This window comes from Aquarana catesbeiana, linkage group LG11 (genome assembly GCF_042186555.1).
Source record: "Aquarana catesbeiana isolate 2022-GZ linkage group LG11, ASM4218655v1, whole genome shotgun sequence".
Lineage (NCBI taxonomy): Eukaryota > Metazoa > Chordata > Amphibia > Anura > Ranidae > Aquarana > Aquarana catesbeiana.
The window spans coordinates 43,347,891-43,375,370 of NC_133334.1; the positions used below are offsets into that span (position 1 = coordinate 43,347,891).

At 43.0% G+C, this 27,480-nt stretch overlaps 1 protein-coding gene across 10 annotated transcripts in view; it reads left to right on the forward strand.

Annotated features, from left to right (window-relative positions):
* SHANK2 (SH3 and multiple ankyrin repeat domains 2) overlaps positions 1 to 27,480 on the forward strand; it is a 951,897-nt gene that overhangs the window by 704,098 nt on the left and 220,319 nt on the right. For all 10 annotated transcript variants that reach the window (XM_073604227.1, XM_073604226.1, XM_073604228.1 and 7 more), the window contains one exon: positions 8,516 to 8,640. In XM_073604227.1, coding sequence (XP_073460328.1) covers positions 8,516 to 8,640 — 125 coding nt within the window. The remainder of the gene's footprint in view (positions 1 to 8,515; positions 8,641 to 27,480) is intronic.

A 27,480-nucleotide genomic window follows, 5' to 3' on the forward strand; every position in this document is an offset into this window, starting at 1 on the left:
AAAAAAAAAAAACAATGCCCAAACTCCCAAAAAACGGCTGTTTATGAGCTTCAGTGTGCATGGAGCCTTATTGCAGTGCATGGCAGCGTACAAGCTTGAAAGCCTCCGGTTCAGTTTTTTTGGGTCAGTAGTATTTTAATGATGTGAAATAATGCGACTCAGCAGGAATGTGGGACCTGTACGTGAGCAGATGCCAGAGGGATACACACACAGGTGTTGCTGATGTCTTCTAGGATCCAGCAGCAGTGCGCGGGTACGTGGGGTGGAGGCACGGGCAGGTTTATTATTGACTTTTCTAGAACACGTCAATTGATCCCTCAGCCCAGCATTTGCCAGTCCTCTGGGTCTTTACGAGACTTCATTTCCAGCAGGCTGCTGTTTACTGCTTATAAAACATTCAGAGGGCCACTTTGTGTCATAAAGTAAATTGGCTAGCGCTGACCTAGGGGATGTCAAATGACGCTGACGCCTGTCATGAAGTGAAGCCATTATTCCAGCACACAGGCTCGCAAATCAGGCAGCATAACTCAAGCAGTGTGAAGTGTCCAGTGTATTCTCTATGCAGACGTCAATTTGTAGGTATTAACTACACTATTGAGAATAGCTAAAAGAAAGCTGAAAACAAGGAGGGGAAATGCGTTTCCCTTTTGGCTGTATATTTTGGGAAGAAAAATAAAGCCCTGGAAGGTTTTTGGATTTGTGGATATGAAGGCTTAAAGTGCTGCATCTCTTTTGTAGGCATTAGCTTGTATGTAGTTTGATTCACCAGTCATCTCCCTATACATAAAACACCTGCAGCTCAGGTATTGCCGCAGCTAGAGTTGCCACCTCATCCCTTTAAAACCGAACACGTATTAATTACACAGGTTCTGTGGCTCATTAAGGAGGTAATTAAACTCACTTGGTGCCTTATCTGCATTAAATTAGCCTCAGAACCTGTGTAATTCATATGTGTTTCGGGTTTAAAGGGATGAGGTGGCAACCCTAGCCGCAGCTCAATTTCAAGAAAAGGGCGCTTTGTTGGTGCATGATCTAACAGCATAAAATGACATTAGTACAGTTTCAGATAGACAACAACCCCCTTTTGTGGAAGACACTTATGTCGCATACACACGGTCGGAATTTCGGGCCACAAAAGACCGATGAGATTTTTTCGTTGGAAAAGGCGACCGTGTGTATGCTCCATCGGTCTTTTGCTGGTGGAATTCCAGCCAGCAAAAGATTGAGAGCATGCTCTCAATTTTTCGGTCGGGAAAAGTTCCTATCCGAAAATGCGATCGTCTGTGGCAATTCCGACGCGCAAAATCCCTACGCATGCTCGGAAACAATTCGGCGCATGCTCGGAAGCATTGAACGTCATTTTCTCATCGTAGTGTTGTACGTCACCGCGTTCTTGACGGTCGTAATTTCAGCAAACTTTTGCGTGACCGTGTGTATGCAAGGCAAACTTGAGCGGAATCCCGTAGGAAAAGCCGTCATATCTTTTTCCGACGAAAAAAACGATCGTGTGTACGCGGCATTAGGCTGTGTTTCCACTACTGTGAGTTGTTGTGCGACTTGACACATGTGAATTTCGCATGACAAGTCGAAATCCATATATTTCAATGGTCCCCGATCTAATTGGTGCGACTCAAGTAGCAGCGACTCCAAAAAAGATTTTTGTACTACTTTGTTCCGACTTCTGTGCAACTTGTTCTCCCGTGGTGCTCACCAGTCGCATGACCGCATCAAAAAATCACATTGCAAAGTCGCACTGTAAGCCGCGTGACTTTGGGGGTCGCAATAGTGGAAACCGAGCCTTACTGTTTATTATGTCTCCCTGTCTTATAATATTTAGGCCCATGTGGAAATATTAAAATAAGACCTGTGTATTTCCCTTCTTCCCTTGCATCTTATAATTGAGCTGGTATGCAGCAGGACAACAACAAAAACCTCCTGTGATGGAATAGGAATATCCCCAGGTCTATGCTGAGTAAGTGGTGCTGTCATTCAACATGATGTATTACATTGGGGGCACATTTAGAATTTATAAGGGTATGTAGAACCACAACTACTATTCCCTTGAAAGCAGAGGCAGTAATGGAAGTCATTAGTTGTGTTTAGAGATTTAAACAGCTTCCTACCATGTACCAACAGAACCATGTTTTTGTTTTTAAGGTTCGTGGATGGGAAGCTGACATGGGTCATTCCCCTTAGTTAGTAAGCACTGACATTTACCCCTGTGTTGTAGACAAATGAATCTCAACCACCAGGCCGTGGCCCACTGCTGGGCTATGGCCACTCCTCTCCTTGGGCCTCAAACCAGCTGCAGATCTCTTAGCCTCCCACAGTGCCTCCCCGTCCCCATAGTGCCCCCAACCTCCCTTAGTGGTCAACAGTGGCCCCTGGCCCCCCTCATAGTCCATGTGCCACACAGCCTTTCAAAATGCCCCCCAGCCTGTTGCAGAGCCTTCAGCCTTCCATAGTGTCCCACAGTGCCCCCAACCTCCCTAGTGCTTCTGAGCCCCCTTTGGAAACCTACTCACTTTTCAACCCCCATCCTCCCCACAGTGACACCCAGCCCCATCCAGAGCCTTCCAGCATTTAAGTGCCTGTTCCTACAATCCCATGCTTTTGTTGTGTGCGTATAAACTTTATCCTTTACTGTTGAGGCAGGGAAAGCTTTGGAAGAATTTACCAGGCCCTGGTCTGAAAAGGGTTGAAAACCACTGTTTTAGTACATAGAACCACTGTCATGGGTCTGTGACCACTGGGCATATACACAAACTTATCTTGGCGTAAAGCTTAATGGTATGTTTTTGGCTTGTGGGAGGAAGTCTGAGCTCCTAGATGAAAGTTGTATGTAGGTCAGATATTCCTGTGCTTTTTGTAAGAGTAGAATGTAGGACCCTAGGTCTGCAAAGACCTAGAGATAAATACTAATATACTGTTCTGCCCATGAGTTGGCACTATAGGAGTTGAGGTGACCAGTTATATATATATATATATATATATATATATATATATATATATATATATATATATATATATATATTAGGAGCACTGCACACCATTGTAAGCATGTAGATGTATGATTGATATCACTAGTCTTTATAGACAGATTCACAGATTTTACTACATTTGACCATGCTTGTTTCAACCTCTGTACAATTCTATTTAGAGTGTCCTCAAAGCTAGATAAAATGAGAACATATCTAGACTATTCATTGAATTCAGGCAGGCCCCCGTACTACGTAGTTGTTGGTAGACTGTACAGTCAGATTATAATGTATGTGGTGGGCTTACAGCTTTATGAAGAGGAAGCTAATGGAACTCTGATCCTCCTACCAGAGGATTAAGCAGTTGCACCTTCACAGCAGGCTCCCCATGCCCTCTTTTTATAATAGGCTGTTGTTAAAAATTATTATGCATACACTGCAGGATAAAGAAAACTCCTTTTCTGGTTCCCCTCAGGCCACAAGCACCCAGCAGCCTACTGGTTTACTTACTCCTAATGCAATGTATGTCAAAGAGATGTGGAAGTACTCGCACCAGTGACCTACATACAGGAGGCCCCTATTCTATGGGAGCAATGCATATTCAGAAAAATGAAGGTTGACAGCTCACTAGGAATTCTTGACGTTACTGTAGCACCACAGGATATGGTTTGTGTCCCCTAGTGAGCTCATATGCTGTATGTTCAGCCAATAAAAAAGAGATTAGTTTTGTAGTTATGAATATTTTACTTTGACCATTGCACTCTGATGTGCAGTTGACAAGATTGGGCAGAAAATGTTCAATAAGCATAGCTTCATCGAAGAAGAAATCTAACTAAACAGTAGAATTTTGTTTTAAGCTGCTATCATTACGTACTATCATAAGGAATCTATAAATCCTATTATTCTTTTTACTTGTTTGCTTTATTTAAATCTTGTTTTGAAAAAATGGGGACGCAGAACTATAATAAACACACTGAAAACCTTATATCATAAGAGGGAGATTCAGGAAATGAGATTGAACAAATGGATTCACCATGCGGAAGGAGAGAGAACAAATGATTCTAGTGGTCTAGTAAGCTGACATGGGGTGTTTGCCAGCTGCACCATCAAGTTGTAGTGTGAAAATGCTTAGAATAGAACATGAAGGAGGAAAGAGAACAAGGATGCCAAAAAAAAAAAAGAATAGAGAGGAGAAGCATGACCAGGAAACGGCATAATGACTTAAAAGTGCAAACCTTTTTTTTTTTTTTAGTTTTCATAGAGTGGTAAGAAGTAGGAACCCCTAACTAGGTCCCATTAGGGGGATTCACTCTCTGTGCTTGCACTGGTGACCACTGTCATCCAAAGGTTTTCGAATTGTCACCAGAATAGGAGTAGAGTGAAAATCTTCTAATGGGGAGAGATGTTTCAATGGCAACAATCTAAGTGGATTCCTCGCATTTCTTGTTGCGCCTACATCAGTGTTTCGCACCCTTTAAAATTCTGCACAATCTTGAGGCACCCTATTCTAAAATGTAACAAGAATGAAACAAATAGTTTTGTATAATGAAGCAACATCCACACATGTAGGACACCCAGCGTTAGAGGTGATTTTAGGCTTAATGTACACGGGACGTTTTTACAACCTCTCCTGAACGATTTAACTTGACTTAAGATACCAGAGGAGAGTTCAGGGGCATTTGAAAAAAAAGCCCAACTGTTCCTAAACATCCGTTTAGAAGCAGCAGTGTACATGAGGCCTTATTCTTCCAAAGCAAATACACCTTTTGCACACAGGTACTGACTGGTATTCCAAGGTTTTTCTCTTCCGTCAGTTTCTCTCCCTAAGCTAATGTGACCCCAATGCTGATGAAGAGGGGGAGGGGCAAACGAGGATGCTTTGCATGCACTGGACGTTCCCCCTATCAACCAATGGTGTCATTGGCTGTTCGGACACCAACAGCTGGAAGGTTGTAATGAAAACCTGTGGTCTGTGTAATTAATCACATATACTGCAGCAGGGCGGCCCTATTGTACGAAACAACGTACCTGTACGACGTTTAATGCAATAGATACTGTGGGCGCGTGCGTGCGCACGCCAAGTGGACTCAATGTCCGCCGGCCACCCACGATCGCTGTACAGAGAGGCAGAACGGGGATCTACCTATGTAAAAAAGGAGGATCCCCGTTCTGACAGGGGACAACGTGGAGATCTGCTGTTCCTGGGGATCAGGAACAGCGATCTCTGTGTTGTCCCAGGGAGCCCAGCCCCCACACAGTTAGGACACACCCAGGGAACACAGTTAACCCCTTCATCATCCCCTAGTGTTAACGCCTTCCTTGCCAGTGTCATTTATACATTGATCAGTGCATTTTTTTTAGCATTGATCACTGTAATGTCACTGGCCCCCAAAAAGTGTCACTCGGGGTCAGATTTGTCTGCCGCAATTTCGCAGTACCGCTAAGAATAGCAGATCGCCACCATTACCAGTAAAAACATTAAAAAAATATATAAAAGTCCATAAATCTATCCCCTATTTTCTAGACGTTATAACTTTTGCGCAAACCAATCAATATACGCTTATTGCGATTTTTTTTTTTTTTTTTTTTACCAAATATATGTAGAAACTGATGAATACATTTTTTTTTTTGGATACATATTACAGCAGAAAGTAAATAATATTGTTTGTTTGTTTTTTCAAAATTGTCTGTCTTTTTTTGTTTATATAGCAAAAAATAAAAACCTCAGAGGTGATCAAATACCACCAAAAGAAATCTCTATTTGTGGGGGAAAAGGACATCAATTTTTATTCACCTGCTGGCTTGTAAACAATTTTTTGGGCAATTTTTAGGCATTTTGCCAAGGCAACAGTGAAGAAACTTGAGGGTACCCCAGGGTGCCTGGGCACCCTGGCTGAAAAAGGCAGGACAGGAAATGAAAAGAAATCTTTTCAATGACACTCAGATGGCTAAAGAAACCTGAAAGGGTATTGAACATTTCCCTAATTTATCCTAAACTTTATATATACAGTACTTTAAATATCTGAAAATGAAGGTGTTCTAATACCCAAGTGCTAAATATTAGATGCAGTTAACTAGTATAGCCATTCAGAAGACATCTGTACTGCTCTGACATAAGCACAGTGGAATCTAATTGGTTCCTTTAGGTTACTGCTCTTAAGAACTAGTACCTTTTCTGCAAAAAGGCAATATATGTCTCTTAGGTAGTGAAACCACTTTAAGGCATGTTTTACACGGGCTTCATCCTGTATAATAGCACTGCGAACAGCAAGCTTTGACAAAGCCTTTGCGGAGCTTTCAGCAAGCTTTGTTGAAGCTTGTACCAAGTACCATTCAGCTCCAGTTTGTAAATGTTAAACACAGATCTTAATGGGATTGTTGATTGACACTTTAAACAAGCTGCTGGCAGGCTTCAACAAGCTTCAAGAAGTTCTGTGTATAACAGGCCTTAAAGTGTATGTCCAGCCAGAACTTATTTTTGTCTGTTTAGGAAAGAGTAGTTATTATCTGAAAACCCAACACAAGTGCTATTCCTTCCCTACGTTATCCAAAACCAGAAAAAAGTTTTTAGCTTGACCTAAACATTACTTGAAATTTCTGAGGCTGTTGCCCAAAGTTATGTACTAGCTCCAGGGTTCTTCTTGTCTTTTCTCTACTTCTCAATAAGTCACAGACCTGGAACAAGCACACAGTCAGTGAAGTCAGATCCATATCTTTGTTCCCACCTCCTATCAAATAACAAACAGTAAGTAGGCTTTTTTTCAGGTTCAGACCTGCCTAAGATATGACATGTTCATAGAAAGGGGATGACCACACATGGGACTAAGGTTCAGCCCGAGCATGAGTTCAGGACGAACATTGGCCTTTGAATTTTCAGAGTGTCCAGCAGGTGTTAGCCCTGCCGAACACCCTGCAATGCACTGCACGCTGCACAGTGCATTCTGCGCCCTGATTGGGTAAAGTTTTTGCCCAATCAGGGCACAGTAAAAGCTGGTTGTTAAGGCCGAGAAGCCAGCCGTGGTGTCTTTACTAACTTATGAGCCATCAGCTTGTAATGAGCTTCCCAGCTGACAGCTAAATAAATAAAAAAAATTGTTGGTAAAAAAAATAGTAAAAAAAAAAACAGTCCATACCACACCAACATTTTTTTTTTAAATTGCGTGGGGTCCCCCTTAAAATCCATACCAGACCCTTATCCGAGCATGCAGCCAGGCAGGTCAGGAAAGAGGAAGGGACGAGCGAGCATCACCCCCCCTCCTCCTGAACCATACCAGGCCCCCTTCCCCTTAACATGGGGGGGGTGGGTGCTTAGAGGCGAGGGGAGGGAGAATCTGCCCTCCCCCACCCCAAAGCACCTTGTCCCCATGTTGATGGGGTCAAGGGTCTTTCCCCCACAACCCTGGGCTGTGGTAGTGGGGGTCTGTGGGCAGGGGGCTTATTAGAATCTGAAAGTCCTCCTTTAAAGTGGTTGTAAAATCCTTTTTGGATAATTGTACCTATAGGTAAGCCTATAATAAGGCTTACCTATTAGTACTGTAAATATATTCTAAACATGCACTGTTTAGGAGATATTTACTGTATATGCAGCTAATGACGTCATTGGCGCATGCGCTGTGAAGGAACGGCCGCCCGTGTCGTTCCTACAGAGCCCTGTGCCGTGACCGGCGGCTTCCTGCACGCATGCACGGGAGCGACGTCACGCGGCTCCGGCCAGTCACACAGCCAGAGCCCACGGATCCGGAAGGAAGACGGATGAAGATGGATGCAGTCTCCAGTGGTGACAATGCATCATTGGAGGGCTTTGTTTGCAGGCAAGTTTCACATATTTATATAAGATGCATACTAGAACAATTATGCCTTTACTTTGCAGGTCAGAAAAAAATAAAAATAAAAGCCAGCGGTTTACTTCCTCTTTAAGAAAGGGGCCCCCCAGATCCCACCCCACCCCTTATGTAAATGAGTATGGGGTACATAGTACCTCTACCCATTCACCAAGAAAGTGTCAAAAAGTAAAAAAAACACAGAGAGAGTTTTTGACAATTCCTTCCCCCCCCACCGTCGGAAGCCGAAATAGAAAAGAAAAAAAAGAAACCGGTCCGCACTTGTTGACGGCTGACTGCCGAACGCCTCCTCAGTTCTTATATAATTAAGGGCGAGGTCACCTGGCGACATCACCCAGCATGCACCGGTCTGTGACGTCACAAGAGGGGCAGTGCCACCACGTGATGTTACCTATATAAGAACTGCCAAACGGTGGAGGAGGCATTCGGTGGTCAGCCGTCAACGAGTGCGGAACAATTTTTTTTAAATAGCTGGGTGCCGGCAATTGCAACTGCAAGTCAATTTAAATGTGATTTGACTCGTTTTTAGAAATGTCATTTTTGCTGCAGCATGTTCTAAACGTGCCACACCACTTTACAAGCAGACTAAGGGGCTACAGAGCACTTTTCCCACCAGTCTGTCACGTCTTTCTATTCTAAAACGAATTCTCTGGAGTTTTGAGGCTTAAGTAATTTTTTTTTTTTTTCCCCTTTTAGCGGACACTCCTATTGAGGAATTTAACCCAACACCGGCCTTCCCTGCTCTGCAGTACCTGGAATCAGTGGATGAGGATGGGGTGGCATGGCAAGCCGGCCTGAGGACCGGAGACTTCCTTATAGAGGTAGGCAACATGGGTTTCTGTTTTAAGTTCTGCAAAATCACAAAATGGCCATTACAAATCTACCCTCTCTTAGCTGCTGAAAGCTGATTAGTTGCTGTGGGTAACTGCTACTTTCATTGTGATACTAAAAGATGTCAGTCATCTCTAAGGCTGGATTCACACCTATGCATTTTTAGTGCTTTTTGCATTTTGCAGATTTGCACTACAGAACGTGTTCCATAGGAAACAATGTTAAATGGACTGTAGTGCAAATCTGCAAAATGCAAAAAGCACTAAAAATGCATAGGTGTGAATCCAGCCTAAGAGGGTTCCTGGACATGGAGTAGATTCTTCACAAGGCTACACAAGGCTACATTGATAAGGTAACATGTTGTCTCTGAGGCTTTCATTGTCCAAATGATTGTGACAATATAGTATGAATACCTCTCTGAGCACAAGCTACGTTTAGCTGCACCAGCCAAGCACAAAGCAATGTCCGAAGTTCCTGGCTTCATGCAGGTGTCTCCTATGAGGTCACAGATTTGCATAAAAAGTACCGAACTGCAGATTTTCAGCAAAAATCTGTAAAAAAAAAAAAAGCAGTTTCTAAATATTTTAGCTTGCCTTTGCCATGCTTGATCTTGCTTCGAATGTGACAGATTTGCATTAAATGAGCCCAGATTTGTTGTAATACTTCTGTATATCAAAGCTTGTGTTCAGCATGCAATTTTGGATGTTATTCATTGATTTCTCTAGCGATCCGTGTGTTGAAGCTGATTTGTTGGAAGAAGATCATGTAAATTTGCTTGCTTTACTGAAGCTTGACGCTTTGTTCAGTGTGTTGTGGAGCTGTATGGCAGTGTTGTGTAGATCCTAAAAACGATAAGTGACGGTGGAGTGGTTTCCAACCTCAAAGGACTGAATATGGCATTGAAGCATTTAAAATGTTTGCAGGCTGTGCATAGTATACACTGAAAAAAAAAAAAGTGCTTGATCAGTGGCTGTGGTGTCCTTGCACAGTCATATTTTGGTGTTTTGTACCATGTTTGTGTTCAAGGGAAACAAGGTTGGTTTACTTTTGATAAGTTTAATATTGGCAAGGTAATATGACAAAGGTGTGCTTGAGTGCTGGATGCTTGTTTGATGAACTGGGATTTAAGTGCACTGATGTTTTGCAGTACCAAACTGTGAAGAGTTTGACGCTTTCCTAAAAAAAAATTATTTTTGTGAGCTGATGGTAAAACGAAAAAAACAAAATAAAGCCTGTATACGTGTTCCTGCCATGATTAAAGTATATGTAAAGCCAAAATGTTATTTCTTAAAGTTTTGCATGGAGTAGGGAAGTGTTCAAAACCTTATCAAGTTATTTATTGTTGCTTTTTCCCACCGAGGAGATTCACCTTAATAATATGTCCTGGTGACCATTGTCTCTGGGACAGAAAGTAATGGGAAATCCAAAATTTTACAGTTTTCACGAGAACAGGGAGGAAATCTTCAGGTGGGGAGACCTATTCTGGTGACAACTATCCAAGAGTGGATTCACTGTTGGGTCCCTGGGATAGAGTTGCCACCTCATCCCTTTAAACCCAAACACCTTTGAATTACACAGGTTCTGAGGCTAATTAAATGCAGATAAGGCACCAAGTGAGTTTAATTACCACCTTAATCTGCCACAGAACCTGTGTAATTAATATGTGTTTGAGTTTAAGTGCTGGTTCACACTACAACGACTTGGGATCCGACTTGTCAGACCTCAAGTTGCCCCAAGTCGCGGGACATAAGAAATTCCATTGAAATGAATGAGAGCTGTCTTAATGTACACTACTGAACTTGCTCCGACTTCAGAAAAGGTTCCTGTACTACTTCAAGGCGACTTCTAGGCAACTTGTACCCATAGATTTCAATGGAAGTCGCCTCCAAGTCGGATCTCCATCTATATTGAAGCGACTTTACAGGAAAAGAAATTAGTTTACCCGGGCAAACCCCTCCCTCCCAGAGAGCTGATTATTCTGTGATTGGCCACAGCCAAAGTCGCCTGTCCTGGAGGCAACTTTAAGTCGCGTTGTAAATTGCTTAAAGTCGCACTGACGTCGCCTCCAAATCACCTTGCAAAGTCGCGCTGTAAGTCGGGTTGCCCCTGTGTGAAACGAGCCTTAAGGGATGAGGTGGCAACCATACCCTGGGACAAGAAGTGAAGTAAAATCAGCCCACACACACACACACACAAGGGTTTCAACCCTTCTCTATTCTATCCAAAACCTAAAAAAAAATAAAAAACTTTTTTTCAGCCTATAGATTTATTTCAACTGCTGTAAACTAGATTATATTCTTCTTCTATCTTCTATTCTTCTATCTTATCAACAATCTTATAACCAGCTGTTTACTGAAGTCACTTGGTAAACCTTTTGTGTCTTTACATGTGGTGAGCTGTCACTGGTCATTGCAGATTTTAAAAAAGGCTGCTCAAGCCTCTTGGGAGCATCAAAATCTCAAAATCTCTCTCATGTCAGTACGCCACTCATCGCTTTTCTGTGGTTATGTCGTTTTATCTCCTGGTGAGAGCTTAATAGGTTTAAAGGCAAACAGTGTTACTTTAATGTGTTTGTGTGTGTTCTATGATAAATATAATTGCTTTGGTTAATTAATACATTTTGTCTTTGTTCTATCACTGATAGATTTTCTGACATGCCCCCATATTGCTCGGGAATCGGCCTTTTCTTTTTTTTCATATTTTTCTCCTAATAAAATTACAGATGGGATTTCCGTGAATGGCTTTTCTCCTTGGTGTGTAGGCCACATGACCACACTTCCATTTCCTCTCTCCCTCTCTTTTAGCATGACACCACCTGTCCCTAAAATGACGCTTGACAGGTACTGAAGCAATGCATTGTGAGAGGCAATGTCAGGAGCAGCTTGGCCTGTAATACACCATATGAGAGGGTGTAGACTGGGGTATTTAAAGATAACAGTAATAAGTAATAGCGACTGTTTAATCTGGAAGTCACATAATTAGTCTGAGCTCTTCAATATAAAATGAAGTCTTTTTTTTTTTTGCTTTGTTTAGTTTTGTTTTTAGTGGGAATGATTGATTGCTTGAGTTTTGTTGTAAATTGTAGAAAAAAAAATGTTTTCAATACAAATGATCTGTTTTAAAAAGAAAAAAAAAAAAGATAACAGAATTGTGCAAGTTGTTTTGTAACGCGTAAAAGATGGCTTATATAGGGTGAAATGTCTAGACCAGGTATGTCTCCTTTTCTGTAATACAATTTGACTTGATCAGTAGAGACAGAGAGTGTAGTAAACAAACAGAATTTGACTTTCACTAATATGACTTCAGTAAACTGAAATGTAATTGGTTTCTATATGCTATAGGTTTATAGATCGTAGGTTAAGGGGAACCAGTCATGACTGGGTTATATGGCATAATCCTAAGTGACATTAAAGTTTTTTTTTTTTTTTTTATTATTATTATTATTAAAAAAACAAAAATGGAAAGTATGGTTTGCACAGAGCAGCCCTGATCCTCTTCTTCTGGGGTCCCCCACCAGCGCTCCAGACACATCCTCTTCAGCAAGTGCCCCCATGGAAAGCCGCTTTCCATGGGGGCACCTGTGCAGGCTTGCTCCCGCGCTGCTCTGTCTGCATCTATTGACATAGAGCGGGCAGCTCAGCTCCGCCCGCCCCCCCCCCCCCCCCGCTCACTTGGCACAGCATTTGATTGACAGCAGCAGGAGCCAATGGCTATCAATCTGCCCCGGTAGTAGGGAGATAGCTACAAGAGCTGCTCAGGCTCTGGTAAGTATAACAAAGCTGGGGAAATTTTGCTGCACAGAAGGTTTTTCACCTTAATGCATAGAATGTATTAAATGAGAAGTGCGGGTTTAAAAAAAAAAAATCATACTCACCTGAGTGCAGCATCCACAACAGATGATTATAAAAACACCCAGAGGGTAAAAACAGAACTAACAGCTCTACAGAGCAGTATAATGATAAAGGCCGAGATTAATAATATTTGGGCCTTAATGAGAACAAGGTAATTAGCATACACCAGTGGCAGCTATGCCATAGTAGTGGTGCGAACCACTGAATTGTATACGCATACCAAAACAAAAAAGAGAAAAAGCAATTCTTCAAAGAGGGACAAGTAATTATAAAATGTTTTATTGAAAAAATACACTTAAACACCAATCAAAAATATATGGTTAAAAAACCAGGCACCACCACCAATATTAAAACATGACAACGTTGTCATAAATCACCACAGATGGCCACCACAAACATACACCATGCACTCCTCCTATTGAGTGGATACAATATGTTTATATCAAGAAGTCATCAATTAAGGAATTAGTGATCCCTCTCGGTAACTTGATGAATGATTAGTAATAAACGTAAAGGAGAGTGGATGGGGATGCAGCCATATGGGGGATCATGTGCGCTGTGGGAATGTCAGTAGTGAAGGAAGCTGACACAACAGATGATTGCTCGGTTCTCAGTCTTCAGTGACTGACAGTCACCTGTTTCTGCTCTGCCCCTCCAGTGCTCACTGGAACGCCAGGCTATGGAGGTAACGGGAGCGGCAGGCTCACAGTCGGAATCTCTGCAGAGCATGGACTGGCTCTGTGACGCCAGCCGACAGCAGACTTTAGCCTGCTGTTGGCTGAATCTGGGTCACAGGAGTGCAGAACTAAGTGCACTCCTGTTACCCACAGTAAAAGTATAGCCAAAAAAGCTTTGGACACACTTCTCCTTTAAGGTGAAAAACCTTAAAGTGTTACTAAACTCACAACAGTAAAATCAGTCAGTCTATGCAGTAAAGCAAACTTGTTATTCTCACTGTGGAACCTAAGGGGTTAATCCTTTGCATTGTGTAAAAAGGCTGTTTGATCCTGTCTTCTTTGATCCTCCCCTTCTTCCACAGTCCCCAATCTATCTGCTAATAGAACGGAGGCTAGGGAGCAAGCTACACATGCTCAGTTTGGTGTGTATTGCTAGAGAGATTTTTTTCTTGGGAGAGTGCATGTGATCAGCAGAGGGCCAATCGGCACTGTCCAGACAAAGGATCAGGGGTACTGTAGCTTCATAGGACAGTCAGAGTAGAATGAAAACTCCTCCTACAAGCTTTAACAAAACACTGATAGAAGTCACAAGACTGCTATATACTGCTGATGAGAAAAGGTATTTAGCAGTTTATATTTACTAAAATAATTGCATTTACATGTTCTGTGTAGTGAATGCAGGGTCCTGGATTTAGTAACACTTTAAGACCCCTTTCACACGGGGCGGATCCGCTCAGCGGGAGATCGCTCCATTGATCTTCGCTGAGCAGGTGGATGACAGGGCCATCTCTGCTCACTGTGCAGGGACGGACCTGTCAGAGCCCCGCTGTTCTCTATGGGAAGATCAGATGAAAACGGACAGCATATCTGTTTTCACCTGATCCGCTGGATGGATGTCGAACGTATTGCCATTTGTCTGTTTTCAGCAGATCTTATCGGATGGCAGGCGGGTGTCAGCGGACACATCTCCACTGACATCCGCCTGCTCATACAAGTCAATGGGTGGCCCGCTCAGATCCGCCTGAAAAACAGACAGGCAGATCTTTGCGGACCAATAGTGTGAAAGGGGCCTAAGGCTTAAGAACCACTCTAATTATTATAAATGTACAAAATATTTATACTTGGCCACTTACAGTATATACTCGAGTATAAGCCGAGTTTTTCGGCACATTTTCTTGTGCTGAAAAAGCCCCCCTCAGCTTATACTCGAGTCTCCCTGCCTCACTGTGCTCATCTGCAGCCTCATGCACCTGATCTACCGGCGCTGTGACATGCAGTCTAGTCGGCGGCCGTCCAGTGTAACAAAGCCCTCTCCTCGTCCTCGTCCGTGATAGGCGGAACACTGACTCACTGCTGAGAAACTGAATCAGTGTTCTGTCTTGGATGAGGACGAAGAGGAGGCGGGGCTTTGTTACACTGGACGGCCGCCGACTTGACTGCATGTCACAGCGTTGGTGTTCTGGAGATCAGGTACATGAGGCATGCAGATGGGCATAGTGAGGCTGCAAATGGGCACAGTGAGGCTGCAAATGGACACAGTGAGGCTGCAGATGGGCATTGTTGACCCTTTTTTCCACTTACAGTAACTGCTGCATTTCTCACCCTAGGCTTATACTCGAGTCAATACGTTTTCCCAGTTTTTTGTGGTAAAATTAGGTGCCTCGGCTTATATTCAGGTCGGCTTATACTCGAGTATATAGGGTACTTACTTTGTTAGTACCTGAGAGCTCAGTGTGTCAGGAGGTGAAAAGTCAACTGAAGTCAGGTGAGAGGGCAGCAACTGTCGAACACACCCCAGTCTGACTCTCAAGCTACAGAATCAGACAAACCAAGTAAAGCTAAATACTAAGGCAAATATATTTGTCATAAGCAACTATGATTAAGATTCTTACAGCCACAACTGGTTCTCTTAAAGGCCTTCTGTAGCATACGCTATGTATTTCAGCGGCAATAGATGTTTCTTTAATTAAAGGTTGACTTTATTCTTCATATCATAATGTCCAGGAATCAGATAACAGAATTTTCTTTCTATCGACTTATGCACATCTAACATAGAACTACACAATGCTTCATGATTCCATGAATTGTGATCAAAACAGGTTACATTGTTCGTGTACAACAGAAATTCATTCCTTTAGCATCCAATTAGTAAGTGATTATATGGCTAATAGGAAAATGGGCAGACAAGATGGGCCATGTGGTCCTGCACCATCCAGTGTTCTCATACAATTAACTAGCGTGAGCATTCCAACATGGCTGCCCTTGTGGTGGAAGTGACGGGGCTTGGGTTGCCATGGAGACAGGAACAGTAGTCCTGGGTGCTGAATTTAGCTGTTTGATACGGAGCTAAGGAAGTGGTTGATATGCAGCACGCCAGATAGAAATGAAGGTTAAGAGATGGTTGGCATTTTGCTGTTTGTTTGTGCACACAGGAGATGGGAGTGTATGAATGTTGTGGTATACAGCTGATCGTCATCCATCACGATTTGTACCATAATGGCTCTTTAGATCCAGCAGTGAAAACAATGTATCTGTATTATATCACTGAGAATTTTCAGTAGTCAGGCTTTGTTAAGGCAGTGCAAAGAGCATTCTATCGATGTGAAGGATGCTAACTCAGCAACCAGATACATTTTGGTTTGCAGTCAGACCAGTGCAAGCTGATTGGTTGCTATGAGTTACTATACTTTGTACATTGCTTGTTGCCTTACTAAAAGAGTCTTGTGATGCTTACATAAGGTCAAAGAGGAACTAACGTACCATACCTTGTAGTCAGGCCCGAACTGGCCATAGGGCAGACCAGGCATTTGCCCGGTGGGCCAGAGCCACCCACTCCGTGGCCTGTTGATGATCAGGCCGCACAGCGGGAGGTAAGCAACGCCTGCGGCCTGGACAGGGTTAACACAGGCCGCGGCCGCTGATCACCCACCGCTATGCGGCCGTGTCTGCTTGTGGTCACTGTGTCTCTGTATGGAGACGGCCATCTTGGTAGAGGCAGAGTTTTACTTCCTCATGTCACAGTCTCCAGTATAGATGACAGTGAGCAGCACAGTAGTGACATGACCAAATCTCATTCCAAATCTCCTGAGGCTAGCAGGCAAATGCTGCAGTGCCTTAGATCACGCACTGCAGATATACAGCTATGATGCTGTAGGAAAAAGAGTGCCTAGACACCCTCACATATTAGGGAGCATTCTGCTATTTTTCAGGAGGAATTCAGGACATAGGGTATTTTTTTCAGGGTACTATGTAAGCACACTTACCATTGTATTAGGGATGCACCGATACCAGTTTTTTAAGACCAGGTACTTTTTCTCAAGTGTTCGCCCATATAAATTACTGATACCTATTTTTAGTGTCATGTGACAGTTTTTTTTAGGACTTGTTTACACCATACATGCATAAAAACTGATCGGAAAACACAGATTTCACTTGCAGAGAAATCAGTTTCAGATCAGGTTTCAGTGATTTTTTTTACAGCCTGTTTGCAATGCGATTTGAAAAAGAGTCCTGTGCAATTTGAGTCCTGTTCAGTTGCGATTTCTAATCTCATACACTACATTTTGCATTGGAACCTGAACCACACCTAAAATCGCAATGCAAACCGGCCTGGAAGGTAGCATATACACAAGTACATGTATTCGTGCAAATGCTTAGTGTCGACATTGATAACAGTATTGATCTGTGCAACCCTACATTGTACAGATGTTTCCAATTTTTACTTATTGAGTTCAGTTTTACTTTGAAGCCCAACTATGAGCAAAAACCCCCTTTAACACACATTGCCGGATATTTTTTCTACTTGGAGAAGCAAGTTATACTCACCCCAGTCTCCCCCCATACAGGGCCGCAGATGTGGCAGAACTTGGCAGTCCCATTCAGTCCGATCGGGCTGATGCCAGTCCTCTTTTTGGATCTTGGGGGAACTCCTCCATTGGACAGCCAAAGGGAACTGTCCATGTCTTGCAGGCAGTGTTATCACAGAGTTGGGCTTTAAGTAATAGGCATCTGCCTTCTTACAATGCAATGACCAAAACTGTACTCCATATGTAAGACCTACAATAAATATACAGGCAAATGTCATATACTCATATCACATGCTTTCAATCTCCATTTTTTTTACACCCCAAGTTTATACGTGCTTTTGTATCTATCACATGGCATGCGGTGAAGGTCCTCCTTCAGCACGGTCTTCCTCATCCGTATTCTAATTATTGTACGGGGGGCAATGCTATTACTACAGTCTAGGTGCAGAATCATACATCAATCATCACCAAGCTTCATTTGTCAGGTAAGAGCCCATTTTGTACAGATCCTTCTCTATTAGGCCACTATGCTGCAGAGTTTTAGTAACTCTACGTAGCTTTTTGACATCAGCAAAAACGACAACATTGCTTTCCATTTCATACATCAGGTTATTAATATAAAAAAAGCAAAGGAAGACTTTTTGATGTCAGCATTCGCTTTCCTGAATTAGCAGCTCACAAAATTTTTTTTTTTGCCTGGAGACGCCGTTCAAAAATAAACACACTGCAAAACTAGAAATGGTCTAAAAGAGGGAAAGCCAATATTTCATCTTAGCTGGGGTGAAAAGTTATTAGCTGTTGTGTATTAGCAGAGCCTCTATTTGTGAAACAGAAGACTATGTTTTGCTATGGAGAGGTGAGCAGTATACAATGTGACCTGGGTGTTCAGTGTTAAGACCATTAACAGTAAGCCTCTATTTTCACCCTCCAAGCTATTCACACAATTGAATGGTGAGAAAACCGCCTTCCTTGCGTAGAGCTCTTTTTGTGTTCCTGTTTGGTTAGCTCTGGAAGACTTCACCGAGGATGGCTATAGCTAGATAAATTCTTTTACAGGTAGACATTGTATATACAGTATATTTTACTCTTGCTCTGTTAAAGAATAATTCCAGGTATGAATATTTTATACATAGTTACAGTACATTAGTCCAGCTTGGCCCAATATAGCTATGTATATACCATACCTGGCTGATGCTCCTGGAAGCTGGAAATCACTGAAGTAGACACAGCTACTCCATTGATCTCCACTTGCTTCTGGGTCCCACGCTGAGCGGGTGAACTTTCTTTACTACCTTACTTAAAGAGGAAGTAAACCCTGATGAGTTTTACTTCCTCTTTATTTCTGATGGGTTTTACTTGCTCTTTATTTCCCTGCATAATGGGCTACTATGCATCGCATAGTAGCCCATTATGTGTCACTTACCTGAAACTGAAGCCTGCGATGTGGCCGCTGTCCCCACTAGCAGCGAGCGTCCATCTTCACCCCTCTTCCTTCCGGCGGTGCGAACTCCAGCTCTGTGACTGGCCGGAGTCGTGTGACGTCACTCCCATGCATGCACGCGGGAGCCGTCAGTCACGGCATGACCCCTTTAGAAAGGGCACGATCTGCCCTTTCTAAAGTGTGCATGCACCATAGACATCGGAGCATGGCTTTATTGTAAATATGTCCTAAACCGTGGAGGTTTAGGAGATATTAACAGCACCTACAGGTAAGCCTTAATATAGGCTCACCTGTAGGTAAAAGTGGTTGTTGTACAGGGTGTACAACCACTTTAACACAGGACATTGGCCACTCATCATGAGCGCCATTTAGAGATTGCGTTGCAATTTCTGAATGAATGCAAAGTGTTCTCTGATTGGATAGGGTTATGAGGCTGGGCAGTTATGTCACGTTTTCCACCCTGTTTGATCATAGAATGCTTTGCATTCAGTCAGAATGCAAAGCCTTCTCTGAATGGTGCCTATGCAGCCAATGGCTAACCTTCAGTGTTCAGTAAGCAGGAATGCAGTTGCTCACAGGACCAGGAAGCAGGAGGAAATCACTGGAGTAGTGGTGTCAACTTCACTGATTTTCAACCTCCAGGGGCATTGGTCAGGTATGATATATACAGAGTTACATTGATTCAAGCTGGATCAATGTAACTGTATAAAATTGGTTGTTTTAAAAGATTATACAAGGTTTTGTAGGTGAGGAACACTTTTTCATAATTTGCTACCCATTATATGATGATCATCAGCAAAAGATAGGTAAGTCATTTCTGGGTACCGGAGTAATATATTCAGTAAGATGATAAACTAATAGATTTATTTCATTCATCCCACAGTCCCATGGACTATAGCAGGCATGTCCAAAGTCCGGCCCGCATTCCGGTTTGATACGGCCCCCCTGGTAATTTGGATATATATATCTTTTGTGGCCCCCAGGACCATACCATATTTATCTGCTTCGGAGGGGACAGGGAGGGGGCGGGATGAGTGCCATCAGATTACATACAGGAGAATCTCCTGTTTACTCAGCGACGTCATTAATAGGAAGTCCCGTCTCCTGGGCTGGCATTGGATGACTGTTCTGTCTATCATAGGAGGCTGGACTTTGTATTAAAGAGGTAAACAGGAGATTCCCCTGTATGTAATCTATCAGCGCTTGTCCCGCCCCCCTCCCTGTCCCCCCTGAGGCTGCACTGATGGCAATGATAAGGCTGCACTGATGGCAATGGTAAGGCTGCACTGATGGCAATGGTGAGGTTGCATTCATGTTAATGGTGAGGTTGTGTTCATGGCAATGGTGAGGTTGCATTCATGGCAATGATGAGGTTGCATTCATGTTAATGGTGAGGTTGTGTTCATGGCAATGGTGAGGTTGCATTCATGGCAATGGTGAGGTTGCATTCATGGCAATGGTGAGGTTGCATTCATGGCAATGGTGAGGTTGCATTCATGTTAATGGTGAGGTTGCATTCATGGCAATGGTAAGGCTGCATTCATGGCACTGGTAAGGCTGGACACCCCTGGACCATAGACTATGGGATTCGTAGAGGCAGAAAAACACAGTAAAAAATGATTTGATGGAAAATAGATCACATGACCATTAAGTAATGGATGTTAATGGATTATATTTGGAGAATAAGAACATTGTTTATTGCTTTTTAAGGGTCTGTTCATATTTCATTAAAATGCTTAAAAGTGCTTGAAATTCATTGCCTTCCATGGACGTGTGCTGAGATGCAATTTTGCAGGTTATTTTCCTCGTACATCACATCCTTTTCCTGTTTGTTGGCTGAGAGGAGGAGTGAGTGAGAGAGAGAGGAAGAAAAAACAGAGAGACTTATGCCTGGTGCACATGATCCAAAAATCGGACGACAGATTGTCCGACTTTTTTCGCTTACTAGTCGCAAGTAGAAATTGAATAGGTTACTAAAGTCACGAAAATTCTCGTACGACAGAGAAAAAAATCAGAAGTGATGTCATGTGTTGTAGTGTATTTGTATTGTATTTTCGGACCACAACTGTACTGACTAAAGGAAAATCATATGATCTGGTATCATACGAGGAAAAGTTTTGTGCATGTCCGATCGAATAACTGAACTGTTGTGATCGGCTCTTGAAAAGCTCGATTTTCGGCTCGTGTGGTAAACAGGATGTCGAACATAACATCCTGCACATGGCTTACAAACTCATCTATTTCTTTAAACCTTGCCATTGAAACACCTCATTAGCTCATTAACTTTCCATTACAGTACACGCTCTCTACTTCCCCTCTGTATGGGTCCTTGTAGTGGACAAAATAATGAAAAGCATTTTTTTTTCCCTCAATTGGACACAGTTCGAGTTTGGCAGCTGATTTCAGCCCTTGATTTTGGCTGAAGTCAGCTGATCGGCTGTGCCCAATCATTTTTACAAATTTTTCAAATTTACAAAACCACAGAACTCTGCGTACAGGAAACTGTGATTTTTGGCTATTTCTTCTCTTTACAAAGCATTGTTAGGCACACAGTTAACCCCATGATTGCCCCTAGATATTAACCCCTTCCCAACCTGTGTGTTTAGGACAGTGTACAGTATTATCACTGATCACTGTATTCATGTCACTAGCAATGCCAGTGTCAATTAGTGCCCCTCCCAGATAGTGTCTGTTAGTGCCAGATCGCCCGCTATTCTATCACAAGCCCACTATAAATCGCTGATCAATGCCATTACAGTATAGCGTCTATAGCTGCATTTAAATTTCAGCATATATAACATAGTTTGCAGATGCTATTGGGATTTTTTTTTAACCAAAAACATTGTTTTTTTTTTTTTTTTTGTATTTAAAAAATGTTGGCCTTTTTTTGTTTGTATAAAAAAATAAAAAACCTAGAGGTGATCAAACACCACCAAACAAAAGCTCTATTTGTGTGAAAAAAATTATAAAGAATTCATTTGTGTATAGCGTTACATGACCAAGCAAATGCCAGTTAAAGTAGAGCAGTGCCAAATAGCACAAATGGTCTGGTCATAAAGGGGGTAAAACCTTCCAGAGGTCAAGTGGTTAAAGGGGGGGTTCCAGCCGCGATTTTTTTTTTTTTTTTTAAGTCAGCAGCTACAAACACTGTAGCTGCTGACTTTTAATAAGGACACTTACCTGTCCAGCGAGCCCGCGATGTCGGCCCCCCGAGGCCAATCCGTCCATCGGATTGGCCGCCGGCGCCTCCATCCTAACTAAGGGAAACAGGCAGTGGAGCCTTGTGGCTTCACTGCGCGTTTCCCACTGCGCATGGGCGAGTCTCGCGGCGCTTTGTGAATGGCCCCGTTGTTTCCTGGGGGACACACAGTTCCCAGAAGACAACGGGGCCGCTCACCGAAGAGGAGGAAGCGCCGCGGAGTAGGAAGAGGCAGATTAGGAAGACTGCCTAGCAACATGGGTTTCAGGTAAGTTAAAAATGTGTTTTTTTTTCAAATGTTTTTTTTTATTTTTTATAGAATTTTAATGCTATTTTTTATATTAGGGTGGCCCTCCATTTTAAAATGCATACTTGTAGCATTCTAAAGCAACGCACTGCACATGACACCAGCGTTCTGGTGTGAACAGGACACAGAGAAAACAACTGTTTTCTCTGTGTCCTCACAGTGGGCTGCATTGTTCCAGTGCAGTAAAACGCAGGTCAATGCAGTATATGTGAATAGGTCTTAAGTGTTTCTTGTGCAGATAACTCTGTGGTTATTAACCACTTCTTTGTACTACAAAAATTGAAATAACACAACTTAAGCCACGTCCGTATAAACTTGATTGGAGGAGAGAAAGGGTAAAGGGCCACAGGGCCCTAATTCGGACTTTACAGGCAAGATGAACAATCATATAGTACAAAAATATATTTTATTAACAAGTCATAGCAAACAGGTCAAATAAAAAATAATTAAAAACATACGATAGGCATATAATAGTAATGAGTATCTAGTGTAAACAAGAGTTGACAACAAATAAACGACAGTGAGCCCCTGGGCGTCAACGCGTTTCGCTGTTTTGCTTCGTCAGGACACACTTGGGGGTAGTTGGGAGGAACGGGTCTCACTTGTCAGCATGGAAATATCTCCACATGGAGAGCTCCCAGATAATCACCCAGGAATCACCGTGTAAAGCAGGAGACAGTTACTTATTAATACCAGTGATCGTGTATAGGGCTGATGACTTAATGATATATAGATATGAATATAAACTCATATGGTTCACTGGGGAGGAAGGAGATACACCATAAGTATCCAGGTAATTAAAGGGGGGAGTAATAGAGAGGAGAAGGGTAGAACAAAACACCCTTTCACCTGTTTTCAGTCCATAGAAACAGGGGCTTCAACAATAATCCATATGGACAGATATATATTCCTTCCAAACTGGATATATCGAGCGCTCCTATACCTGCCCACAGTCAGTATAACTATATAGGCCCCATAGGTATATTTAAACAGGCCATAGTAGCATGCGGTTCAGTGTCTCCCCCAGGAACAAACAAAAACCACTTCTTTGTACATATTAGTTTCATGTTTAATGAACCAGTACAAGCGAGATCACAATACAGCGAATGCCCAGGGACAGCTCGGTTGGCACAGCTCAGTCCAGGAGCCACAGATAATTGATATTCATTGTTTTGCTGGTTGTAATGTTTGCGGCGGCGCTTGTTGCAGGCCTCCTTAGGTGTTAACATGAAGCATGCTATTATTGCAGGCGATACTAGATGATAGCCCATCCTCTGTAACCTGGAACTAGCCGTGTGGAACATCTTGTACTGCTAGTGAATTTCTCACCTCCCTTCCTCCCCCTCGCACGCGGAGTGTTGTGCTGGTTCTCTGCCCACTGCATCCTACTATTCATATAATGACACGGGCTCACAGACATTGCTCACCACTATGTTCCAGGCCTAGAGAAAGATTTCATTGGAAGAGAAGGTGCAGAAGAAAAAGTGGACTTTTTTTTTTTTTTTTTTAACAACCAACATGTTTGATTTAAAGGTAACCCCGCCCTGGGAGAATTATAGATGCTATCATTGCTGACATCGCTTCTGAAAATGCAGGTTGCCTGGCATTCTCTGATGTCACAACTTTGTTTTACTGACCCCAGCTATGCAGATCAGAAATCCAAAGTGAGTCAGAGCTTTTAATCTGTCTACTTATTCCAGGTCAGCAATTCAAAGAAGTGAAGCTATTGGATCATCATTACAGCCATACAACTATTTTTTTTTTTTTTTTTTTTAGATATGGCAGTATTGATATTTTTCCAAATACAAATTTTCTTATCTGAAGAAAAAAAAATGAAAATGGTCCTTATGTGGCCACTCCTACCTAGCATGCTATACCTCTGCATGCATGTATGAATTAGGACAGCATATTGACCCCATTACTTCTCCTTCTGCTCCTTCACTTACCAATCACAGGCTGAGGTGGGTCCTACGGCAATACTCCTGTGCATACCTGAATAGGCCCAACAGTGACTGTTCCACCATGCCTATGTGGATGTTCATCAGTAGCCTTGCTGCCCTCTGTGCCGGTCCACACAGGGGCGACTTGTCAGGCGACTTTGTCGCCTGACAAGTCGCCTCCCATTCTGTACAATGGAACCATTCTAATAGGAGCGACGCAAGTCGCTCCGACTTAAAAAAAGGTTCCTGTACTTCTTTTGGGGCGACTTGAGGCGACTTGCATAGACTTCTATACAGAAGTCGTTTTGCAAGTCGCCGTGGATGTCGTGTGCAGCGACCTGCAAGTCGTGCCGCCCCTAGTGTGAACCGAGCCTCTAGGAATGGGGTTGTCCTTACAGCACTGCAGAAATGAATGAAAGAAAGAGGGTGCACTGGCCTAGTGCATTATCCAACAAATATTTATTTAAAAATAGTTAAACGATTAAAATCTACTCGCAAACAGAGGTGATAAAGTGTGCTCATCAAGCCACAACATGTGGCTGAAAACTCCCAGACTGCCTGGAACCACCAATGTGGGGGGGGGGACCTAGCCTTGGTTCCTGCTGGTTGACGCGTTTTGAAGGAAAGTCCTTCTTCAGAGCCAAACTGCTAATGGTTCTTTGGCTATATTCATACCTTAGCTAGCAAGGCAGACACACTCAAAGCGTGAGAGCCGAGTCCCGTCCCTGAGGAAGGGTGAAAAGAAGGGGCGGGAATGAAAAAGGAACCCCTAAATGAAGAAATGCGAGTGTGATGCCTCCAAACTGACATCAACACAGCCTGGAGGCACCACACTCACATTTCTTCATTTAGGGGTCCCTTTTTTATTCCCACCTCGGCTCTCATGCTATGGGTGTGTCTGCCTTGCTAGCTAAGGTATAAATATCAGTGATGGGTGTCTGCTGCGCTTAGTTACAATTCAGAACAATAAACTCAATAAAGTAATTAAATGAATCCCTCGAGCAGCCAGCACAATATTGATGAACAACAACAAAACAAATAGTAGGTGCAGCACATAAAGGTATTTTCCATAGATCAATTAAATCTCAAAGACAATTTGGAGACTGCACACTTGATACGATATACTTTCAATGTGGTCAGGAAAGGAAAACCACCAACAGCACCCAAACAAACTGTCTCTTACCCTCCTCTTTGGACCCTTATTACAGGGGTCAAATTGGGCATTGAGTATGGTGAAATCCCTCGATCTCGGCACACCACGATCAATCAGGTATAGCAGGATGGATACAGGTATCCTGGTCTCCACACTCCGTTCTTAATATCCACACTACTAGATCCACACAGGTAATAATTTCACAAGACATAAACAAATAAACCCCATGGTGCAGTAATCCTTGATAAGGCTTTATTCGTAAAATGTGAAAATATTGCACTCACATGATCCAAGTTTAAAAACGATTGCCGCTGAATACAGACTCTCAGCTCTTAGCTCATACCACCAACAAAATGGATGCCATGTCCCGGCATACACTCTCGTCACATCACAAGCTCCTCCCTACGCATTTCGTCATGAATTGACACCTCTGACTACGTCAGTTCATGAGGAAACACTTCGGGAGGAGCTTGTGATGTGACGAGATTGTATGCCGGGACACGGCGGCCATTTTGTTGGTTTCTTAGCTACAGTAAAGTTTTAAAGCCCAGCCCTGGGCAACACAAAAATGATCCCTTGCAGTGAGGCTGTGTCTGCACTGCAATGGTTAGAAGCTTGTTTTGTCTAGGAGAGAAACAGTCAACCTGATTCTTCACTTCCAACAACCCCCCCCGCAGATGACACTTACCCAGCAGTGGACTGTCTCTCAGCATCATCATGTTCAATGCAGAGCTGTGGACCCTGTTTGGGCTTGACTTCAGGATATTATGATGGCTGGAGAGTGGGGAGAAGATGCTGTGCGGATGGGTTGAGCTGTGGGGAGTGGAAGATTCAGTAAGAATACCTTTTTTTTTTCCCCTTCACAGCCCCATTGTAAAGGATAATTTTTTTAGTTACTACTGACTGTACTAAAATACAATGAGTTTACATGAGAGCTGCTTCCTGAATCTCAGCCAGTGACACAGATACAATGCTTCCTGATTTATATCATTCATATGGCTTCTTCAAAGGACTTGTCTCTACTGCATGATGCAATTTTAACTAAAACACATAAAAACTGTGTTACCAACAATAGTAAAAAAAAAAAACATTACAGCGGACCTTCAGTCCTTTTTTCATCTTTTCATCTATTAAATCTTCTGCCCTTGTTTTTAACTTTGGATAGTAAAACATTTTTTTCTGCCAGGAAATGCCTTAATACCTTATACAGACCACTTCCAGTTCCTTGTCTGGTAAAAAGCCTAGGCTTATGACATCATGTACAGCTCTCACTCTCTCTCTCTCTCTGAGAGTTCACCAGGAAGGGAGGGGGGATGAGTCATAAGAGGGCCAATGAGAGCTGCAGAGCTGGAGGTGTGCCTCTGTGTGTCTATATAAATCCAGGAAGTGAACAGGCAGCAGCTTCAGCTGCCCACAGTTAAAATGGTTGCAGCCAGACTCAGTGGAGGGAGATTTCTGCAGCATATTTGGCAAGTACAGAATCACCGTATATATGAAATAATATGCAAAGTGGTTAGAGGGAAGCTTCAGAAGGGCAAAGATGTTTTTATTACAAACTATGTGAGCAGACTGCAGTTCCTCTTTAAGTAATGTATTGTATGTAAAATCTCCAGCCTCGTGAACATTGGGAGGATGTTTTAATTGCTACATTGAAGGCATTTAAAGAAAGCAGGGGAGGCTGCAGGGGATCTTTTCCCTGCGTCTGCTGTCACAATTCAAAAGAAACTTGAATGACTTACTTACTGAATGACATCTCGGTATGGATGTCACACCACTTTCTCAAACTCAATCTTTCTAAAACTGAGCTTGTAATATTTCCTCCTTCCCGGTCCCCCCTCCCCATGACTTAACCATTAAGTTTAACAGCACAACCATTGGTCCCTCCACACATGCCAGGGTGCTGGGTGTCATCGTTGGCTCTGGCCTCTCCTTCAGCCCCCACATCCAATCACTGGCTAAATCCTGCCGCCTTAACCTCCACAACATCTCTAGAATTCAACCCTTCCTGAGTAATGACACCACAAAGCAACTTCTTCACTCCTTGATTATTTCCCGCCTTGACTACTGCAACTCTCTCCTTAATGGCCTATCCTTACGCAGGCTGTCCCCCCTTCAGTCTATTATGAATGCTGCTGCTAGACTAATACACCTCACTAATCGATCTGTGACTGCTGCCCCTCTCTGCCAATCCCTTCACTGGCTTCCCCTACCCCACCGTATAAAATTCAAAATGATAACCGCAACATACAAGGCCATCCACAACATCGCTCCCAGCTACATCACCAACCTCATCTGCAGATATCGCCCAAATCGTCCCCTCCGCTCCTCCCAGGACCTCCTGCTCTCTAGCTCCCTTGTTACCTCCTCCCATGCTCGCCTTCAGGACTTCTCCAGAGCCTCTCCCATCCTCTGGAACTCCCTGCCCTGGTATATCCGATCAGCCCCTAACCTGTCCA